At 45.5% G+C, this 22,051-nt stretch overlaps 1 protein-coding gene across 1 annotated transcript in view; it reads right to left on the bottom strand.

Annotated features, from left to right (window-relative positions):
* The window catches only part of FAM107B (family with sequence similarity 107 member B), a 135,051-nt gene extending 113,854 nt beyond the window's left edge, over window positions 1-21,197 (bottom strand). The window contains exon 1 of the mRNA XM_065049240.1: window positions 20,439-21,197. Coding sequence (XP_064905312.1) covers window positions 20,439-20,885 — 447 coding nt within the window. The 5' untranslated portion in view covers window positions 20,886-21,197. The remainder of the gene's footprint in view (window positions 1-20,438) is intronic.
* Window positions 21,198-22,051: the final 854 nt, after the last annotated feature.

Genomic DNA, 22,051 nt, shown 5'->3' with positions numbered 1-22,051 from the left:
GTCAAGTCCCTGCACATGGCAGTGACATGCGAGTATGTCAGGCTGGCAAGACCCTCCTGAGTCATGAAGTGATGACCCCAGACCCCTTCTGTGACCCTACACCACAGGATGGGCTGGCCAGCAGCGAAACAGCAGCAGTGTCTGTGCTCTTATTCTTTCAGGGGGTAGAGGGATGAGATCTTTATCAGCAAAGTAGCTTAACAATTCTAACAATAAATGTGTTGTCTAGCAGAAAAGTCCTGTGGGAAGCGTGCAGTAGAGGATTTTGAACAGAATAGGGGAAAGACAATGGGGAGTCTGATCTGATTTAGATTTGTGTTGGATTCAGAAGAATAATAAAGGGTGTGGAAGGAGCCTGAACCCACTCACTAGGAACTTGAACTGCTGTAATGTTACCACAAAAAAATATGCAATCTTCTAAGCAGTGTTGAACACAAAAGCATTGAAATCGGCTGCTGTGCTGTGTCTTACTGTTTAGACTATTGCTCATCCCCTCCCATGAGCAGCCAAAGCTGGACAGTAAATGTGGTCAGGCCACTCGGCAGGAGAGCTGTGGGCAGCCAAGAGCATTGCCAGCGCCTGGCGAGGACAACATCTGGGTCCTGCGTGTTCTCCTGACCCACAAAACAGCGATCTTCAGAGGCTGGGGGAATAGGGACAGCTCCAGAGAGGGATGGATTGAGTGCAGGATGGATGCACCTTTTGCCCCTAAATCAGCACCAGCACTGAAAGCCATGAGATGAGCTTCAGAGGAGAAAACCAGATGGGGGTGAAGCTTTTCTCTGCTGCGGTCAGTGTCAGCGTTACAACCCTCTATCATCTCACCATCTCTGGTCACCGTGTAAATGCACCAATCTTCATGCCTGCACAAGGACAGCAATTTGGGGGCAGGTTGGGGGAAAGGCCGACAGCCCTTTTTTGGTGTCCTGCTGGTCTGTAACAATAAATTTGTTCTTGAATTCATGCTGTGGGAGCCTTGAAGGATGGTTGCTCGGCCTCAACCACTCTGCCTGTTCCCTAGCCTTGTTGCAGTCCTGTCCCTAGGGCTCTGGCCAGCCCAGGATTAGGTCTCTCATATTTCTAGCTGGGATTTGCCAAGTGGAAAACTCCTCATTATGGTTTGGGAATCACTTAATGACACATGTACAGTGTAAGGAGGATGGGCAGCTGCCACAGTGATGGCTTGAACCCCCTGGACACCCAGCACCCAGATCAGAGAGGCTGCACTTCTCTGCTGGCATTAGGAAAATGAGGCAATGAGCCTCTTTCATCTTTAATCATCAGCAGTGTTGGTAGAAATACGATCTAAAAATGTTCAGCTTTCACAAGCTGCAAACAACATGCACAGCCCTACCATGTCTTAGTGCAGGGGTTTGTCACGTCCCCTCCTAACGGGCACGTTCCTTCTCAGTGATTTATCCCCAACTTTTCTCCAACCCCCTTCTGTGCAGGTGGCACGTGGGGGGCTGAGCTGTACGTCAGCCGCAGAGATGGGGGCTGAGCACAGCATGTGTCACAGCGTGAGGCATGCAAAAATGCACACCACAGAAACGATATCTGGAGAAAGACATCCCCATGCTGAGGTTATATTAAAGCCTGCGAGCCAGGAACAGCCTGTGTAATGTGCGTGTTGGGGGAGGACACAGCTGCAGTGGGAACAGAGTCAGTAGCACTGCATGAGTCGTAAAAAGTACGTTGCACTGGGCAGTAGTAATGGGGAGAGGGCTAGCCCTTCCTTTATTGACCCAGCAAACCCATCTTTGCTACCCATGTGCAGGAATACAAGGAGTTCACGAGAAGAAAGGGTTTGGAGACTCCCTGTGTGCCTTCCTAAAAATATATAATGACCTGACCATGGCAGAGAGACGCCACCACCACTTCTCGCATGGGCTATCACGTACATTTACAACTTTATAGCAGCGTGAGTGCAAAGGGTGAGGATTTTACAAACTGGCTCTTGGCCATGGGAAGCCTTGGCCGTGTAGAGCTGGTGACGTTTTCCCACACTTGGGCACTGGATGGTTGGCTGGGTTTGGGTCCCATCACACTCAGCCCACATTCTCCATGCTCTGGTTGCAGTCAACACCAGCCTTTCTCTTGACCTTGGCCAAAAGACTTTTCTAGCCACTGCTTACACAACCCTCTGAGGAAAGCGAGACCTCACTGTCCTGGTCCGGGACCAACACTTGTATGTCCCTTCAGCTACGCCCATGGTTCACAACCAGCTTAAGCCAATCTAAGACCACATTGTCACCCAAAGGTGTGGTCCTGCCTACTCCCTGCCCTGGCCACATGCTCCTGCTTGCTCCCTTGTGTCAGCACCACTCATCACGCAGCTACCAGCAAGCTGGATCGGTTTGGTGGGTCATTTTTCAGCCAGATGAACAGGTTGACCTGCCTCACCACGTGGTTTCACAACTGCTGGCCTGGCACAGTGGTGCACAGTGGTGGTGGCAGGAATGCAGAGCTGGGGTGGGGTGGGATGGGGAAGCAGGACTGCCCCTTTTGGCAGCTGGCCAGGGCTGGATTGACTAGAACTACTTGTGGAAACTCGCTTTTAATTTTCCCTTTGGTAAATACTAATAATTCTCTTTATTGGGGAAGTTGTGAGGCTCCATTGTGTTTTGGAGGCACTCTAACCACAGCATCTTTCTGCAGATCATAACCGAGTTAAGTGTGTTGGGCAAATAATATTTCAGCTGCTAACAGTCGAGTCAACAGCAGGGTGATCACCATTTAATCTTCTGTTTCGCAGGGGGAGACCACGCTGCTATTTTACAAACCCTTTTTCATCACAACAGGATTCCCTGAATCAAAGGCTCACAGGTGTGATTTTTGGCTGGAAACACACAGTTGCATTCCTAATAAAATGTATTCTGCTTTCCAAGCACAAATAGCCTTCAACTCCTTGCTGTTCAAGAGAATTGCTTTCCAGAAAAGGAAGGTGTTGCCTTCCCTCAAGTTCAAAGACCCATCAGGAATGTGGTGGTTAGGATGCTGCTAACAAAGCATCCTTCATTGCCAAGGAACAATTCCTAGTAGTTAACCAAGCAAAAATGCCTACAGGAGGCTAAAACCAGCAGAATTTGGAGGAAGAAGAAAAGTAAATTCAGCCCTGAGCAGTGAGAAGAGGGTTGCCTCTCCTTTTCCTTTTTTTGAAGAAACTGAATCAAAAAAACACTCTTAGCTCTAAGCAATGCCCCTTTCAAAACCGATGGAGTGAAACGGACATCTCTTTCAAACACAAGTTGAAAAGCTGCTGATCTTTGTAAGGATATTACTATATAATAGTCAATGGTTTTGCTTAGGTTAGATTAGATGTGCATAAAGATTCTTTCTGACCTTTCAGGCTACTCATTTTGTCATATGGAATTCTTTCAGAGTGCTTTCTTTTTATTACATCAAAATTCTGAAGAGAGGCAGTGATTTGTAATTCTCTAGAGGACTTTACATGGCCATACCAGCAGAAATGAACAATTTTATCCCACAGGGATGCGGGAATGTCATAAATGAGAAGCTTTCAATGTGCAAGATGTAAAGGAAGGCAGTTCCTTTCCCAAGAATGTGAAGTTGGCAAACCTTTAACAGTCAACTACGGTCTGATTTCAAATATCTCATAAGAGATCAAAGGGATTTGCTGCAAATTCATTTCTTGGGTGTTTTAGTATTGACAGATTTCCTTGCAGAATTTATACAAGCAGTGGATTGAGGCCAACAGGATCATCTGAGCCTGCAGATGGCCTGCTGGGGCATATCCTGGATTAAGGCAGGAAGGCAGAAATAAAAGGATGGAGCGGTCTTCCCGTGTGGGTGGGATTCATCTGTATCCCAGCACTGATGCAATGTCATTCTGAGGGAAGTCATAGAATAATTTCTGTTGGAAGAAACCCTCAAGATCACTGAGTCCAACAGTTAACCTAACACTGGCACTAAACCAAGTCCCTAAGAACCTCATCTACACATCTTTTAAACACCTCCAGAGATGGTAACTCCACCACTGCCCTGGGCAGCCTGTTCCAATGCCCGACAACCCTTTCTGTGAAGAAATTTTTCCTAATATCCAATCCAAAACTCCTCTGGTGCAACTTGAGGCCATTTCTTCTTGTCCTATTGCTACTTGGGAGAAGAGACCAACCCCCTCCATGCTCCAAGCTCCTTTCAGGCAGTTCAGAGATCAGAAGGTCTCCCCTCAACTCCTGTTCTCCAGCTGAACCCCCCAGGTCCCTCAGCCGCTTCCATCACACTTGTGCTCCAGCCCCTTCACCAGCTCCGTTCCCTTCTCTGAACTCGCTCCATCACCTCAAGATCTTTCCTGTTGTGAGGGGCCCAAAACTGAACACAGTCATTCACCCCAACTCTTTTAGGACAACTTCTCACCCTTAGGATATGCTGGGGATACCCTTAGGAGACAGAAGGTTAGAGAGCAGGGGACTGAGTGAGGCACAGAGCCCATATCTCAGCGGGTCCTGCTGACCAGGGTGAACCTCAGTGTCTGCGCAGGGTGGAGCTGAGCCCTGTTGCAATGCCGGTGCTGGCTGTTGGGGTTATTGCAGCGGAACTGCTCCAAACCTCCTTGGTCCCCTAGTGTGCCAGGAAATCTGGGATATGGGGAGCAGAGTGGACAAATGGAGAGGGCAGAAGTTCAGATAATGGCAACATTGAGCCATGTATCAACCTACAGGCCAAAGCTAAAGGAGAAACCGGTCCTTCTTCTGGAGCAGAGGGCTCTGGAGGGGAGGAGGGTTCTGCTGGGAGCTGGGGAGGTGAGGAGCTGCTGCACAAATCTGAAGCATGTGTTGTTTGTATATTCTATTCTGCAAAACCTGAGCTAAAAGGAGACTGTCCAAAAGTGGAAGAAAGTACCTCGTTGTCATAAATGCGGAACAGCCTTGGTCAACAATTCAGATCTAACATACCAAGAGGAACAGTCACCCTGGTCTTAGGGAGCACCTTGAAACCTTGAGGTACTTAATTTGGAGAGTTTTGTGGATTTTTTTTTTTTGCAAATACAAAGCAGGAGACTTTGTAAGAATCTTTCTGAAGTAACAAGGGGAGTCTGCTTAGGAGGTGCTCAGTTAGTTGAAAACAATGCTCTGTGCTAGATGTTTTTTGCTTAGAAAGCAGAAGAAACCAAAGAGAAGCCACTAGTGGAGCTGCAGCAACTTGGGGGTGCAGCTAGCAGAGCTGCTGTACAAAGCACCTTGGTATAGCGGGAAGGGGGGACAAAGGAGGGAAAGGGGAAAGGGAAATGAGCTGCCTGGAGGGGGAAGCCACCACAATTTGCTTCCCTCAGCAAGGCTGGGCTTAATGCCTTCTGCAGGCAAGGAAACAGCCTTCCACCGCTGCCCTTCCCCAGCCCACACTCGCAGCAGAGAGCAGGGTGATAAATCTCAGCAGAGAGACGCCTCCCCTCCACATTCCTGTGCGAACCTGCAAAGGATTATTACCTAAATATCTTCCTTTGAAATCAAAGCTAAACGTCCAGAGCTCCTTAATCCAATCCTGGCGGTGTATCAGGTCATGGAGCACAAGTCTCCTGATAATAAGAGATATCAAATGATATCATCACAGTAAAGAAAGGTCTTCCCCCAGTTACCTGGGGGATTCCTTCCCAAACATCCACACCCTTGTTTGCAAGCCAGCTGAAGGACAACGAAAAGAAAGAGGTTAAAGAGTAGCTCACCTTTAATTTATTCCTGAAAAAAAAGTTTACCGTGCCATATTAGATTACTTGCGTCTCCCGAAAGGCCCAGAACATTAATTGCACATGTTCACCACACTCCCCTTAGGGAAGAAGAAAGCCAATGTGATGCCAAATTCCTGTATCAGTTCGGTAACTCTGCTAAGCTGCTTCTAGTTATTCCAATTACAGACCTGATGTGCAATGTAACTGTTTTGGGTACTTGCCCTCCAGTTCCACCTGCGCAGAGCAGCCTGGCAGGATGAGTGAAACGCAGCACTGTAAAATACATACTCATTATCTTATTACCCTTTGCCAAAAATCCATAATGACTGAGGTCCAAAATACATTAAAAAGCCTCTGAACTGATCATTTACAGAAAATCACAGCGTCGTTGTAGTTGGGTATTTCTAGAGGTCAGCAGGTGTCATGCTGATGTGATGCATTTTGTGACACAGCCAGGAATGAAGTAAGAGCAGAGCTGAAACAGCCACACTGGTATCAAACATCAATACTTTAAGAAGCTGTTTTGTGAAACCAGAGGTTTCTGATGTACAGCCATGGTGAATATTAATAAACTTCTTAGAGCTGATCCAAGTTTTCCATCTTGGCTTTTTGCTTTGTGTTGTTTGCCAGACAACAACAAAAATTTCTTTAGCAGAGACAGAAATAATTTCAGGCATGATGTATACTTGTGCTTTGGGGGGATGAATAAAAACTGAAATTACAAAACACATATTCAAGTCTCTGTGCTGCTCCTGTTCAAACCACGCTGTCTTTGGGAATACACACATTCCTCCTTTTTTGGGTTGAAGACCTAACTAAGCTTTGCAATCCACTTCATGAGAGTTACTCCTTCTCATTGTCCATGCAACAAATTATGAACCTCTGAAATGAGACAGCACAGCATTTGCACATTGGAGGGCAATATAATAACCAACACAACCCATACATTCCTATTCCTGTTCCTCAGAGCTGAGCAAAGTGTGAGCTCACACCCTGCCAGGCCTGAGCAGCTAATCCTAGGATATTCTTCCACTTGTGGTGGTGTTTATTTTATTATTGTGTATGGCAACCAGGGCTGCTAATGAACCGAGAAGTGGGTGAGGAGAGAGGGAGAGCTGCTGACTGGGGGGCACAGGAGGGGTCCCCACACCTTCCCGGCATCCCTGCTCTCCCCTCCTCCAGGTCTGCGCCACTGGAATGCTACTGATTTCCAAGTCTACCATCTCAGTCCTCTACAGGCAGTACCTGATTTTTGTTATTTTAAAAATTTTATTACTAAATAATTGCTCTAACCGGGCAGATCTTAGTGAGATATTATGCCCATTCTCTGCATGTGCAATTCTGCTGATTTTGTTGGAAAATTGAGCTCCTTCCTGTTGCTGGTAACATTTGTTCTCAGGCTGAGAAGCGATGGCTGAAGGGAACTGAAACAATAGGAATCAACAAGCATTTGCATCCAGAGGGGTTTCTCTTCAATGCAATTCCACAAGCGAAACTAATGATGATGAAAAATGACGTAAGTGTTAATATTATCTCTGAGAAGAAGTTAAATTACACTAGCCTGGGGAGCTAAAAGAAGGGTTTAATTAAAATCTGCTTGTGTCAGCCTTCCTCCCTATGCATACAAGCAAAGGCTGCCAGGAAAATCCTCCTACAGAAAAGACAAATCCCTCTAAAAACCGGAGAATCCCCCAAAAACTAAAGCCTGAAAAATAAGAGCAAGCAGTTGCTTAGGGCCACCAGCTTCAGCCAGAGCCCCGAAAACTGGGGCTGGGCTGGGGCAGGAGCAGCCGGCACCCTCACAGTCATCTCTGGGGCTCCCCTCTCCCCTTCTTGGGGGGCTCAGGATGGCACGATGCAATCTCCTTCCCCTCCTGGGAAGGCTTTAAACACCACCCTGTGTGTGTGCATGTGTGCGTGGTTCCAGGGGTGCTCAACTCAAAAGCCAGGCATGCTCGGAATAATTATATTTGCTTTGATACTAAAGTACTCTTAATTTTATTTGTATTCTGCACATCTAGGGTGTTCTTGATTTTCTCAGTGTTCGTGAGGACTTGGACCATGCTTTGGTATTTAAAAGATGACAGGAACTATCATCTAGTAGATGAGGTCAGCATTCAGAGAAGGGAACAGAGCTGGTGAGGGGCTGGAGCACAAGTGTGATGGGAGCGGCTGAGGGACCTGGGGGGTTCAGCTGGAGAACAGGAGCTGAGGGGAGACCTTCTGATCTCTGAACTGCCTGAAAGGAGCTTGGAGCACGGAGGGGGTTGGTCTCTTCTCCCAAGGAACAAGTGATAGGGTGAGGGGAAATGGCCTGAAGTTGCACCAGGGGAGGTTTAGACTGGGTATTAGGAAAAACTTGTTCACAGAAAGGGTTGTCAGGCATTGGAACAGGCTGCCCAGGGCAGTGGTGGAGTCTCCAACCCTGTAGGTGTTTAAAAGATGTGTAGATTAAGTTTTTAGGGACTTGGTTTAGTGCCAGTGTTAGGTCAATGGTTTGATTCTATGATCTTGAGGTTTTCTTCCAACCAAAATGATTCTATGATTCTGTGATTCTATGTACTATTGGGTTAATGTCAGGAACGACCACCAACTGCAAACCATCTCGGATGATGTAGGGAAGGAAGAGGCATGGCAAATGCCCAGAAAAAAAGGCCTGCAAAGATCATAGAATCATAGAATCATTTCAGTTGAAAGAGACCCTCGGGTTTATTGAGTCCAACCATAACCTAAGCTAACTCTCACACTAAACCATGTCCCTAAGAGCCTCGTCTAAATGCCTTGTAAACCCCTCCAGGGATGGTGAGTCCACCACTGCCCTGAGCAGCCTGTTCCAATGCCTGACAACCCTTTCTGTGGGTTGGGGTGAAGGAAGGCAGAGTGGACCTGCCATGTCTTGCATCAAGAGTTAACAGCTTTTATTGAACGAGCTGTGGTGTGTGGAGGGAGAGCAGACGAGCTCTGAGGTGCACAAGCCCTCTCCTGTGCCTGCCCATCACGGTTGCAGCTCTGGGTTCAGCCCACTGAGGGCAGGCTGGAGAAAAGCACCAGCAAGTCATGGCCAGGAACCAAAAAGGAACTCCTGAAACCCGGTAGTTTCCATCTATGATCATTCCCCCTGGGCCAAGAAATGCTAAAATCCTATGAGGAAAAGAACATTCCCCAGGTAAAGATGAGGAGCAGAAGAGGTGATGGGAGCAATAAGTCTCTCTCAGTCAGTCTCCAAGAAGCCACTAGCAAGAGGGACCCAGCCCACCCCAGGCTCCACCTGGGACCAGGAGGAGGACAGACCTGAAGGATATGAAAGCCCCAAGCAGCAAAAATGAACTCAAAAGGCTGTGCCACCCACAGGAGGTGATTGCTTGAACCTTCATAGGCTTCTGAGCAGGAAGTTTAATTTGACCAGGAAGACTAGAAATGCCACAGTTGTACCAAGTGAAGGAGAAGACTTCTGAGGTGACAATGCCTTGTTCTGTACCCCTTTGCTAGGCTGAGGCAAGATGCCTGGAAGTGCTCATCTCCAGCAAACAGGAGTCATGTCAAGAGGCAGAGTGGCAGGTACTGTGACTTTCAGAGAGGATCTTGTAGACGTAGAAATTACCTTCTCCTGCTGTCCTACCTCAACTATACATCTACCATTATGTGTCATCTCATGACCATTTTTGGACCATAAATAGTTCTCTTTTTCATTATTCACATGAAAAGATCCCATCCTACTAGTGAGATTTGTCTGCCAATGGATGATGACTCAGTGTAAATAACTTTAATTTACTGCTTTGATTTATTGTTTTAACTTCCTGAGAGATGGGACTGTCACTCTTCCCTTTCAGAAGCTGTTCGTCATTTCAGACCAGACGATCTCAAGATCTGGGACTTGATTTCACAAACTTTTCTGTTAACCAAGTTATAATACCAGATGATAAGCTGCTGAATTCTTGTGCAATGAAAACAAACTTGTCTTGAAATTATGAGATTGCAACATCTGAAATTATTTACATTATTATATTTGGCTGAAACAAGAAAAATTTATTCTGCTGGGGTTTTTAATTATTCATTTGCAAATGTCACAATTAAGAAAAGCTGCAAAGGATGGGGATTGTGTATAATGGGAATTGTATGGTAAGAGTATAATGAATATTAGATGCTTCTGTCAAAGGGTCTGATTGAATAATAGCAAAGAAACTGGAGGAAAAATTCTTATGTACATCTTCCGGAGAGTGAAGAAAAATGCAACATGAAGAACTGAAGTTCACCCAAGTTCTGAAGCTGAGTAGAGAAGCAGAACCGAAGCTGATTTTTGCATTATAAGACATATTTGCTTTTAACCTCTAGTAGGCCACATATCTTCCCAGCAGGAAGACAACTAGTACTGAGAAGTTTGGGCAAATAGAGTGGTCTGCTCAGGTCCGATAGGTCCACAGAAGACGCTGGCAGCAGACCCAGGAGCTTTTAGACAGGTTTGTGGAAGCAGAAGAAGAATTGGTCTTCATATTAAAAAGCAACCTGCCCATGGAGACATCCAGGGAAGCTGAACACCTGTCACTGCGGTCCTCATAGGGAAGATGGCAAATTTTTGCTCACACAAATACATTTAAGTGTGAAAAATACCCTACTCTGGTAGGAGATGGACCTCATCTTGTGCAGGTATCAATGCTTATCTGGATCGCTGGAGCGCTCACTCTTCCTAGTGAAGACACCATTCGGTCAGGAAGAAATTGTACCAGCCGTTTAAAATCTCATTGAGCTGAAACCTGGACAGCAGAGTCATGCTGCATTTAATTACTTTTTCTTTGTTCCCCAGGAGGCTCTAGAACACACAGTTGTGCCGTGGAAGATTTAGGTCTACCACAGAAACAAGGTCCTCTACTTCTACGACTTTTTGATGCTCAGTTTTGGTTAGCTGAGGTTGGTTTCCACAAATGCCGAGTGATGAGCTTCTGTTCCTCAGCAGCAAGAAATATCTGTCCAAATTTCACTTTAGGTACCTAAAAATGAATTTAATCCTTCGGCACCCAGCTACTATTTTTCATAACATGCCAAAGAACAGACACAACTTCTGTTACCAAACAGATCACTTAGATCTTTTTATCCATCCCCACCACTACGATGCCAGGTTGCAGAGTAATTGCAGAGCGTATGTTTCATGGCTTGTGGGTGAACATATTATTCAACAACTTTTACCTGCTGAATTATTTGTTGTCTCTGTTTTACACCTTTGCTTAGCTTCTGTTCTTGGATCCAGTACAACAGCAGGACTGGAGGCAGCTATGGATGTGTACAGGTGAAAAGACTGTCCTGTCCCCAGAGAAGGCACTGTCCTATTAGCCATGGCATATGTCTGCTTTGTGTCAGCGCAGGAAAGCTAAGGGTCCCTTCTGCTATTGTTGTGGCATTTTCCAGCATAATTAAAGAGTTACAAAAAAGCACCAATTTAAAGAGAGCAGCTGGAGAGCTGTGACCACTGGTGTATGGAAAAGAGAGTGACAGAATAGGGCTACATTCAAAATGTATAGCTGGCCGCAAATTACAGGAACTTGCCATTATTCTTGGAAGGTTTTTAGTCTTCATGTAGAGTCCTTACCCAAAATAAAGCTTTGTGTGCGTGTTCTGAAGCCTGCAAAGCTCAGACAATAGCATTTTGCATCTGATACTCAGGCACTGAAATCAATGACAATCTCTCTTGGGATGAACCCGTCACATCAAACACTTAGGTCTGGCTGTGCCCAGTTGTTTCATTAGAGGAACTAATGGCCCATATGATTTGCTTTTTTGCCACTTTTGGCACACTTATTTCTGGTCTAAACACTTCCATTAAAAATAATCAAGAAATAAAACCTTTCTTCTTACAGTTTAGATATTACTTTTCTAAAGGTCGGTATTTAGCTATGTTGGTTGGGTAGAGGCTGAACGCTTGTACCATTGTGTTGCTGGACTACTGCCAAGCCATTGCCTTTCAGATACACATTTCATGTTACCACCTATCCCCAGTGTACTAGGTATTATAATCTCTAGGTACACTAGACCTCAACCAATAGCTATGGGACAGATAAGAAAAGCAGAAGCAAAGATAAACACTGTCATGCCAGAGGTATGTGATGCCACAGGGAATGGATGTTGAAGGTCCCAAAATAGCTGCATTACAATCTATTATATCTGAATATAGTGATATATCTATAATGATAATTTGTATCTCTCTATATATGAACTATAAAGTTTTGGATTTTTTGAGCCCTGTGTCTCTGGGCCAATATGCAGTCATGTTCACGTAAGGCTCATTACTGGTTTCCACTTGGACACTGAGCCGTTGACTGCAATTATTTGGATGTGGCCATGCAGGAAATTCCTTATCCATCTACTAGTCCAGACATCAAATCCATATCTCTCCCATTTAGAAGCAAGAATATTTTGGGAGACTGTATCAAAGGCCTTCCAGAAGTCCAGGTAGATTACATTAGTAGTTCTTCCCTTATCCACTGATGCAGTCTCTCCATCATAGAAGGACACCTCTATGGCCACTTAGGCACGATTTGCCCTTGGTGAAGCCATATCAACAATTGTCTTCTGGTTTTGCCTCTGGAGAGGGGGCGGCCATGGCTGTATCAGGTGGGAAGACTGCACAGCAGCTAGGCCTGGCTCGGTAAGAATGCACAATATCGACAGAGTTTGCTTTATCAAGGACATGAATGCAGCCGAGCCATGAAACAGCAGAGCTGCGATGTGTCAAGTCATAAATAACTCATCATGAGGAAAGTGTGCACCGTCTGGGCATGGAGCCATAGCATTCATCCTTAGATACGCATTCAAATCAGCTCCATTAGTATCATATTCTTCTGTAATTACTCCATTGATTCTAACTGTCTCTTATCTTCCCCCCAAGAGCCGTGAATACCCTTTAATTTACTGAAAGGCAGAAGGAAGGAGAATGCTAACATAACAGGCACACTGTGTTCAGAGTAAGGCTGTGGAGAACATGCAAATGGGACATGAAAGCCTATGAAGGCTGAACAGTACCAATTCTGCAGGTGCTAAACTCAGCAAAACAAAAAAACCCTACAGCTAATGGGATGCCAGTATTTACATATGTAGCAACATCCCAGGATCCTTGTGCTCACCCTAAGACTATAAGGGGTATGAACTCTTCAGTGACCCCAGGCTGTTCTATGTTGGTGATGAAACCCAAAACCTGTCAAGTTTCACGTGGTCTCCAATTTCCTAGCAGAGGTTTCAAAGTGCTCTTGTTACAATATCTTGTTTTCAGAAGTACCTTTCATGAAACTTCACAAATTCTCCTCCTTAATCCCCTTTAAATGAGGGTCTTGTGAATTCCAAGAACTCCCTGAAAGCTTTACTACTTCTGTTATTGTTGGCACACAGGAGGTTCATTACTACAAAGAGCTATTGGAATAGGTTTCAAGGCGAGAGAGGGCATGGGGGAAGCTCTTAGGCTGTCCCTCTTCACTCTGGTACACAGGAACTGCTGCAGAACAGCAGCTGAAAGCTGTGTGACCTCTCTGCAAAAGAAATAACTGAGCTGAGAAATGAAATGGTAGGAGCTAGATTTACAAAAAAAGAAAAAAGAAGAGCTTCTTGTCAAATAGAGGAAACTGCACCATTCTGGTTGGGGTCACATATGGAGTAGTTATGTATCAACTAAAGCATTGCCATGTGAGAGATGAAAGGGAAGGCTGCTGGGTGCGGAGTCCTGCAGGCAGGACAGGATGTTGGTGTTCATCGGTCTCAACTTCTCTGGACAAACCTGTTCCAGTATTTTGCCACACTCATTGTAAAGAATTTCTTCCTCATGTCCAGCCTGAATCTCCCCTCCTTTAGGTTAAAATCATCACACCTTTTCTTTTTTGCAATGGATAACGACAGACTCCAAAATTAAAAGGCGTAATTGCAGTTTTCTGTAAAACTGAAAATAAACCGCTTCCCACACAGAAGATAAATTTCTATTATCATCCTCATTTTGTTTTTTTGATCTTTCTCCAGCCAGTTTGTAGGTATGGTTTACATCCAAGGGATTCAAGTAATGCATTGCATCAGGGACTGGAGAGCTTGATTCCTCTCTGCTTGACATATATCCATGCAGATCAACTGTAAAATAGCCTGATCATGACTCATCACACATTTATGGGAGGGGAAAATGCCCATTGAATGGACATACAGGACTGCAAGAGACAAGGACAGTTGAGGTGGAGGAAACATAGCAGTAGCTCCCCAGGTGAAGCCCTACACTGAAGTTATACCCCATAGGTAAACTCCGTAAATGCATGGAAAATATGAGCAGTCCATTGAAAATAACGGAACTTCCCACAGTCAAACTCACAGGTACTTGTGGTTTTGTAGTACCAGCTCCCAGTGACACAATCCTCGGGAGGATTCCTGGCACTGCTTGTGCTCTCCTGGGAAAACAACCAGTGATTGTGTTCAGCTCGCCCCAGGTGCTGGATGATCCCACGGGTCTGCGTGTCCAACTGCTGAAGGAAGCATTTGAGGCAGACTTTGGGAGTTGTTAAGTATTTTGATGACGAGTTAGCTGATAAAAATTAGCAGGAAATGAACAGCATTACTTGGTGAAGGGCAACTGGTTGCTATGGAACTGTTTCCTTTGCTTATCTTTGCTAAGGTTTCACTCCACCCCTCAGCGAAAGAGGATTGTGGTCATTTTATCAGTGTGACTGTGGAAAAAGCATGGAGACAATCTTTCTCCAGCACAACAAGCAAAAGCTAACTTAATTTTGTCCAAACATACTCTGGTGCAAATTTCCTTTAATTTAAGCAAATTAAACCCAGAGGGTAAACCCCATCCTTTCACAGTGCTTGAGCTGGGCACTCAACTATGTGCTGTGGTTGCCAAAGAAACATTAACACCCTTGGCTCCTCCATCATGTGCAGGAGCTTAGCACCTCAAATAAAATGTTGTCATTTATTTAAGTTACATTTATATTTTAACGCTTTGGCAAATTCAGCTGGGAGATTATGGCCTTGGTGACTTGGCCAGATCCCACCAAGAAGCTTGAGAGAGTCCTTGGACAGGATTAATCTTTTTTCAACTCTGTTTCCTTGTGCTTTACCACCAAAACCTCTCTTAGTAGTGTATGCTACTGTAATGCTTTCCCTTCATTGCTTCTGCTTAATCCTGACCCTCTAGCTGGCAGCTGTCTGGGGAGAGTGCGTGTGGGCCGGGAGTTCTTGACTCTCAGTATAAACAGCACCTAAGTGAAACCAGACTTTCTCATTACATTTTTTCTTTGCTTCTCACTCCCACATAAACACAGAGGTAATGCCACTGCGCAGCGCGGAGCCTGTCATCCTGGCCAATGCACAGCTTGTTTACTTCCGTGGTCTGTACACATGCAAAATAATCCATCCTAGTAGCAGAAGTAGCAAGTTTGTGGCCTTTCAGCACTTAAAAGGGGCAGATAAGAAAGATGGGGACAGACATTTTAGCAGGGCCTGTTGTGATAGAGTAAGGAGCGATGGTTTTAAACTAAAGAGAGTAATTCAGACTAGGCATGAGGAAGAAATTTTTTACACTGAGGGTGGTGAAACGCTGTCCCAGGTTGCCCAGAGAGGTGGTGGATGAACCATCCCTGGGGACATCCCAGGCCAGGCTGGACGGGGCTCTGAGCAACCTGATCTGGGTGAAGATGTCCCTGCTCATTGCAGGGGGGTTGGACTAGATGAGCTTTGAAGGTCCCTTCAACACAAACTCCTCTATGATTCTGTAATCGTCTTGCCACTCAGATCAGTTCTGGTCCACAGCCTGGTAAAGTCATTGCAAGTCAATAAGGTACCAACAGCCTGTCTGTTGACATCCAGAGACTTGAAAATGAGCTTCACTGGGTCAAATCCACTCTTTAGCTTCACTACCCAAACAACTAATTTAGGCATCAAAAAGGCACAGGTGAAAAAGAGACAAAGATACGCATTCAAGGTTTGAAAGTAGCTATAAGGTCCTCTGAAGAGATCTACCTACCCTAAGATATGACTGACAATTCACATAGGAAATCACAGCTGAGAATTATTTCAGTGAGGCTCCCCAGGTGCAATGAGAAGCACAGCATACTTCATCAGACATATAATTCCCAGGATCTCTCATTTAAGGTATCAACTCCTGTTTTTCTGGTGTCTCAAACAGCTTGAAAGGGAAGAAATTATTCTGCAATGCATGGGATGATACTTGGGTTTCTTTTGTTTCAGGAAAAAAACCCAGCTGAACTCTGAAGGTCAACAGAGTTCAAGTCAGGTGAATAATATTGGTAGAAGAAAGAGTCACTAATACGCTTTTGTCAACATGAGACATTTATTGGAGTCATAGCACAGTTGTTGGTTCAGAACAATAAGGCTTTCTCACAAGTTTCTACCCCAGAGTTTATCAGTGGCTAAAACTGGACTTGGAAATAAAAGATGGGAAAATTGTTGGTGTTGTAACTGTGGCTGAAGGGCTAAGCCAGCAAGTTTTGGTGTGTAGTTCTGGCAGCTTTGATTTACAGCCTTGTAAAGTCTGATAAGACCCTGCAGGCAGCATTCAGAACACAAAAGGATTAGTTCTTTACATGTCAGAATCAGGACAAACAGGCTAGACATGGAGAACTTCATTGACATTGAATCATGCTTTATTACTGAGGCAATCTCTAAATATTGAAATTACAGTTATTTACAAGCACATTGCTGCCACAGTAATACGTGACCAAACAAGTCTAACTCAATCTCTTTGGTAATTATATTCAAATCTAATTTTTGTTGGGATCATGTTTATATCGGATTTAAGGTTGGCTCCATCTGGAGTGCATACAGTCTTCTCATAAAAGAAATAATTGATCAAATTCTGGATTTGGTTACATGCATGCAACTCCATTGTAATCCAAAATATGTGACTACATGTCCCAGTGGGGAGGGTCAGCTGGAAGATCCCGTTAATTGGTATATTATGTGCTCAAATTAGAATTTTATGCTGCTATTAGTCAAAAATGGACTGATCCTCTGCTTGAAAAGGATTATGCTGACAGGTAAACAGCAGGTCTCTTGGTGCTGGAAGTTCCCAACATATTTGTTGTTAGCCCCTTGCCAATGTCATTTTGAAAGTGAAAAAGACAAAAGAGAACGAGCATTTTTCCTGACATTACTTCAACTTTTGTTAAAGAATTTGATACAAGAACATTAATTAAGAGTCTCCTGAACAGAACTATGAGATTCCTGTCTTGACATAGAACGTTTCCCTTTTGCAACTTAGCAGGCGTATGTTATTTTAATTTATAGATTTCAGCATGATCGCATATAAAAAAGGACAAATTTTGCCTGGTTTATAACTGCAGAAACTGAGATAAAATGGGAAGCTCAGATCTGCCAAAGAGGATGGAAATTTGTGTCTTTTCCATTGGGCCTCACTGTCTCCTTTAGCAATGTTTGGATGTTATTGTTTTAGGAAACGCGTGAGCTCTGCTTCGAGGACCAAAAATGCCTCCAGCCCTTGTCCTCAGGCAGCCCTGTGCTTTCTCTTGTCCTTCCCTCTCCACCCTCCCACCAAGGCCACCCAGGCCCTGGTCATGGAGACCCAGTGCTCTTCTTTCTCTCCTTGTAGCCCTGTGTTCCAGTCCCATCACTTAGATGCACACCAGATGTCCCGTGTGCCTCCCACAAGCTTTTCTCTTCATCTTCTTCCTCCCTCTCACGCCAGGAGCTCTGTGTGTGGTCCACAGCCCATCACACACCATGACCATAACTGCCCTCTCTCTTCTTCACAGGGTTCTTCTCCACTCTCTGGTGCAGTCCCATCGCTGGGACCCTCTTCTTCCCCTCCATATTTATCATGTTTTTTCCTCTTTTTTAGCAGAGAGACAAAACCCCCCAGTATCTCATAGAATCATAGAACAGTTTGGGTTGGAAAGAACCTTCAAAGCTCATCACAGGTTGGCACTTGCAGCCTCCAGAGTCTTTGCTCTGCTGGAAGAGTTTATCTGGGACCCAAGCCAAGCTAAACCTTTACTCGGTATAAGTACCAGGGTCATGAGCATCCTCCTCTCTTTCCAAAAGGTCCTCGAACCAGATCTGTAGCTGACATTAGAGAATGTCTGAGAAGACATTAGAATCATCACAGAATAATTAGGGTCGGAAGGGACCTTCAAAGCTCATCCAGTGCCACCCCTGCCATGAGCAGGGACATCTTCACCCAGATCAGGTTGCTCAGAGCCCCGTCCAGCCTGGCCTGGGATGTCTCCAGAGATGGGGCATCCACCACCTCTCTGGGCAACCTGGGACAGTGTTTCACCACCCTCAGTATAAAAAATTTCTTCCTCATGTCCAGCCTGAATCTCCCCTTCTTTAGTTTAAAACCAGCACTCAATGTCCTGTCACAACAGGCCCTGCTAAAAATTCTGTCCCCATCTTTCTTATTGGCTTGTGTGTCATAGAATCATAGAATAGTTTGGGTTGGAAGGCACCTTCAAAGGTCATCCAGTCCAACCCCGCTGTCATAGAGAGAGATGTACTCCTCATGTGTGTGGGATGTCATGAGAGTCACCAAGACCCCACAGACCCTGGCAGGGAGGTCTCAATGCTGAGGGGCAGCAGAGAGCCCAGTTCCTGGTGTGACAAGGAGTTTCCTCTCAGCCCTCCCCAGTGACAGGAAAACATCAAGGCACATAGAATAAGATGTTCAGCAGGAATTTCAGGGCAGGACCACACATCATCCCAATGGATGTTTTGGTAGCCTGTTCTTTAAAAACCTGACAAAGCAGTGATGGACGATTTGATATGGTGACTTGGATGACTGAATAATTTGAATCACCTAGGTTGTCCACAGCAGCGGGGCCCATTCCTTGTACTTGTACTTGTACTCCTAAATTTGACTATGTGTACTCCCAGAGAAACCGCTGGTGCAGGTCACTCAGCAGAGTCCCTGCTCCACCGCCGCAAAGGCATGGGAGCATCTTTGGACCAGTATGGCGTCCGGCCTTCAGCATTGCCTGCTCCAGCACCACTGACCTGCGGAGGTTAGAGATGTCTATGTCAAATGTAGGGAACCTCTTGTGCTACAGCAGACACTTAAGGGATGAGATAAGTGTTGGCAGTGGCTTTGATAGCACTGAGAAGAGCAGCGGATGAGGAAAGGCAGGGTGAGGTGGTTGGAAGGCAGCAGGAGGGGAGAAATTGTCACCAAGAGCTGTAAAGCCAAAAGCACCACCAGCCACATTGCTGTCTTAGTGACAGCAAAGAGATGCACCAGTCTGATCCTGTTGCCTTGTGTTTATAAGCATTATACATGCATCAAAATCCACATATCACACAATGACAGAAACATTGAGTGGAAGAAGCATCTTGAGGTCTCTTATCCAACCTTCTGCTCAAAGCAGAACTGCTGCCAACACTACGTCATTCAGTCCTGGTTTTGTCCTGCCAGGACTTGAGATCCTCCAAGCACAGGACCCCCCATCATTTCTGGGTGACCTCTTCCCATGCTGCACTACCCTCCAGGTGAGAAAGCCTTTCCTAACATCCAGCCTGAGCCACCCAAGAGGAAAAAAAAATAGAAAATAAGCAAGTGAAAATGCAGAGATGAAGGAGAAAATGTGTTGGTGAAGGAGAACTTGATAGCATCTGGTTGGGCTCTTTGAATGACAGCCAGACTAAATACACTTACTCCATCCCCAGATAACGATCAGCTAGCTCTTCTCAAAAACCTCACGTGAAAGAGAGATCCCAGCATCTCTATAGCCAGCCCTCCCCTTTACACTGGAGCAAATTACTGCTCTCAAGCAGCTCTAGTTGTTCCTTATACTTTACATAGGGGTTGTGGTTGATGACAACAGGACTGAAACGGTGGTGTCCAGATCCCCCAGCTCCGGTAACAGCAGCATAACCCACATGGAAACCCTGATTCTGATAATTTTCTTAATTCCAGCAGATATATCTCATATTAAAGCTTTTTCTAACATTTCTTCTATAAGGACGAATATCTTCACCAGACACAGTGTTGCCTGACTGTGAAGGGGAAGCAAGGAGAGGGACTCTAAATACATGTGATTTGGCATGGAAACTGGTAGAGGAATGGATTATTAAAATAAAAGCTGTGCTATAAAAAAAGTTGAGTCACACATGTGGCTTCTATTCCTCAGTGTTTATTGGGGAGAAAAAAAAGCATGCGATCTCCAGTTACCTAACCAAGAGAAAATGAGAACAGCACTATTTGCCCATTACTATTCATTATTTTAGTAGTATCGATGGCAAAATGCCCGATTTTATGTTCTTCTTATTCAGGCAGGAAGAAATTGAATTCACCAAAACTGTACCAAAGACCTTTCTGCTGCCTCCAAGCACACACAGGCTAAAAGTAAGAGGGTGAAAGGATTCTGCAGTTACCGGGGCCGCAGCTCTGAGGGACCTGGCTGAGGTGGCAAAAACGCAGCGTTCACTCAAGTCAGTGGAAAAACGAAACACATGTTCATTTCAAGGGATTTGGGATCGGGTCCAAAATAAGTGAGGATCACTGAAAGATAGGAAGATGACTGAACAAAACATACGCGGTATTATTACAAACATCCCCTAAGGCTTCTGATAATAGTGCAGGAAAGCTGTAGCTGTCGTATTGTATTATTTTAATACGAGGAGCCATTAGTCCTTTCTCAACTGCATGCCAATCAATACAAGATAAATGCTCCTATGGATTTTTTTTCCTCCCCTTTTTATATTTTCTTAAAGTGAGGCACTTCTCTTACCTTGTTGCAGAGTGACTTCTAGAGCAACTCACCTTTGGCACGTGGATGATGGATGGTCTGGGGATGTGAGTGCAGAGCGCAATAACCTCATGGCTTAGCTCGTTAGCAGCAAACACCGATGACTCTGTGGTAGCAGACATCGGCTGGGCAGCAGTGTGATTGCTAGAACCGCTGCTCGCACGGATGTGTTTTGCAGAGTATCTGCTGACTTTGAACATCTTCTCGCTGGCCTTCTCTCCCCTGTGCTTGGTGCTGCTGGCTGCTGTCACAGGTGGCTGCAGGCACACTGCTGAGGTCCCCTTGGTCTCCTCCTCCTCCATGGCTAGAGGGCTTGCGTTGGGCTGGTCGAACGGAGTGTTTTCGTGTGTGTTTCCAAAGCAGGCGAGCAGGGCTGAGCAAGGGAAAGGATGCATCTTGGATGACAGGTTATCGGATCCGCTTAGCCTGCTTTCCACATCCGCATAATCAACAGGCTGCATTCACATCCAGAGGAGCGCCCAAAATGAAAGCCCAGGCATGATGTCATTCCAGCCTTCCTAAGAGACAGCACCCCCTTTTCTGCTGTCAGGAGCATTCAGGAGCGGGGTACCACACCTCCTGCTCTGTCCTCCACCAAAGTCAGCCCACTACCTCCACCCGGCCGCCCACTCCTATTGTCTGCAAGCCAAAGAAGCACAGACGGAATGAAAACGTTTGCAACCCTTGCATGCTCTTCCCCCGGAGCTGTCAGCAGCTAAACAAAGCCCTCACAATAGCCCCATAACCCTGGCGGGCTACGGTTACAGGAGCGGACGCTACAGCATCAGGCAGTCCTCAATCAATAGTGCCACGGCCTCAAGTTACCTGGCGAAAGAGGCATAAAGATAATGTAGCCCGAGCTCTCCAGCCATAACAGCATCAACACATGTATCGGTGTCATCATAACAATCGTATAATTGGTTCCAGTTACGTCGCTTAGATATTTATTAGCAGTAAAACGCCAAATCGCTCATCTATCACTGCTGTAGATCAAAAATATACTTTCAAGCTCTGGCTGGGCTGTTCGTTGTTAAGAAAGGAAACTGAGTGGCTGTTTTGTTGATGGAGGAGACGATAGGGTGCTGTGTGGACACCCTGTGTCCTGTCCAGCACACACTCCAGGATCTGCCCCTGCAGTTCTTTCTCTGTCCATGCAGCTTGTTCCCCACCACACAGCATCACTTCTCCCAGCTCCTCTCAAAGGCACCCGCTGCTCCTCCATTCCCCGGAAAAAACAGGGAAGCATCCTGTTAAAACTCATCTGCCATCAGGCGGGCGTAAGGAGAGACGTTTCCTTTTTCAGCGTGCAGTGGCTGGATGCTGGCTGTTAAAGCAAAAATATGTGGGAAGTGAGGAAAGGAGGGAGAATTTGTGGTAGGAGCATCTGCCTCCAAAAAAATCCCAGTTCTTTCTTTCTTGTGCTACCACAAGCTTCCTGTGTGATAGTGGAGATGTTATTTGATCTCTCTTTCCATCTGTAAAAAGGAGGAGAGTAATCACGTCTTTTTTTCCACCCACTATACATATCCTGTCTCTTTATAAGAGGTAATTAACTCTCGAGGCCAGGGGCTTGCACTTATTTGCTTTTAAGCTGCTGATGCAAAAGATCTCTGAATTCAAGTGTGGT

Source organism: Columba livia, chromosome 1 (genome assembly GCF_036013475.1).
Source record: "Columba livia isolate bColLiv1 breed racing homer chromosome 1, bColLiv1.pat.W.v2, whole genome shotgun sequence".
NCBI lineage: Eukaryota > Metazoa > Chordata > Aves > Columbiformes > Columbidae > Columba > Columba livia.
The sequence above is the reverse complement of the archived record's forward strand: the minus strand, read 5'-3'. Positions and strand labels throughout refer to the sequence as shown.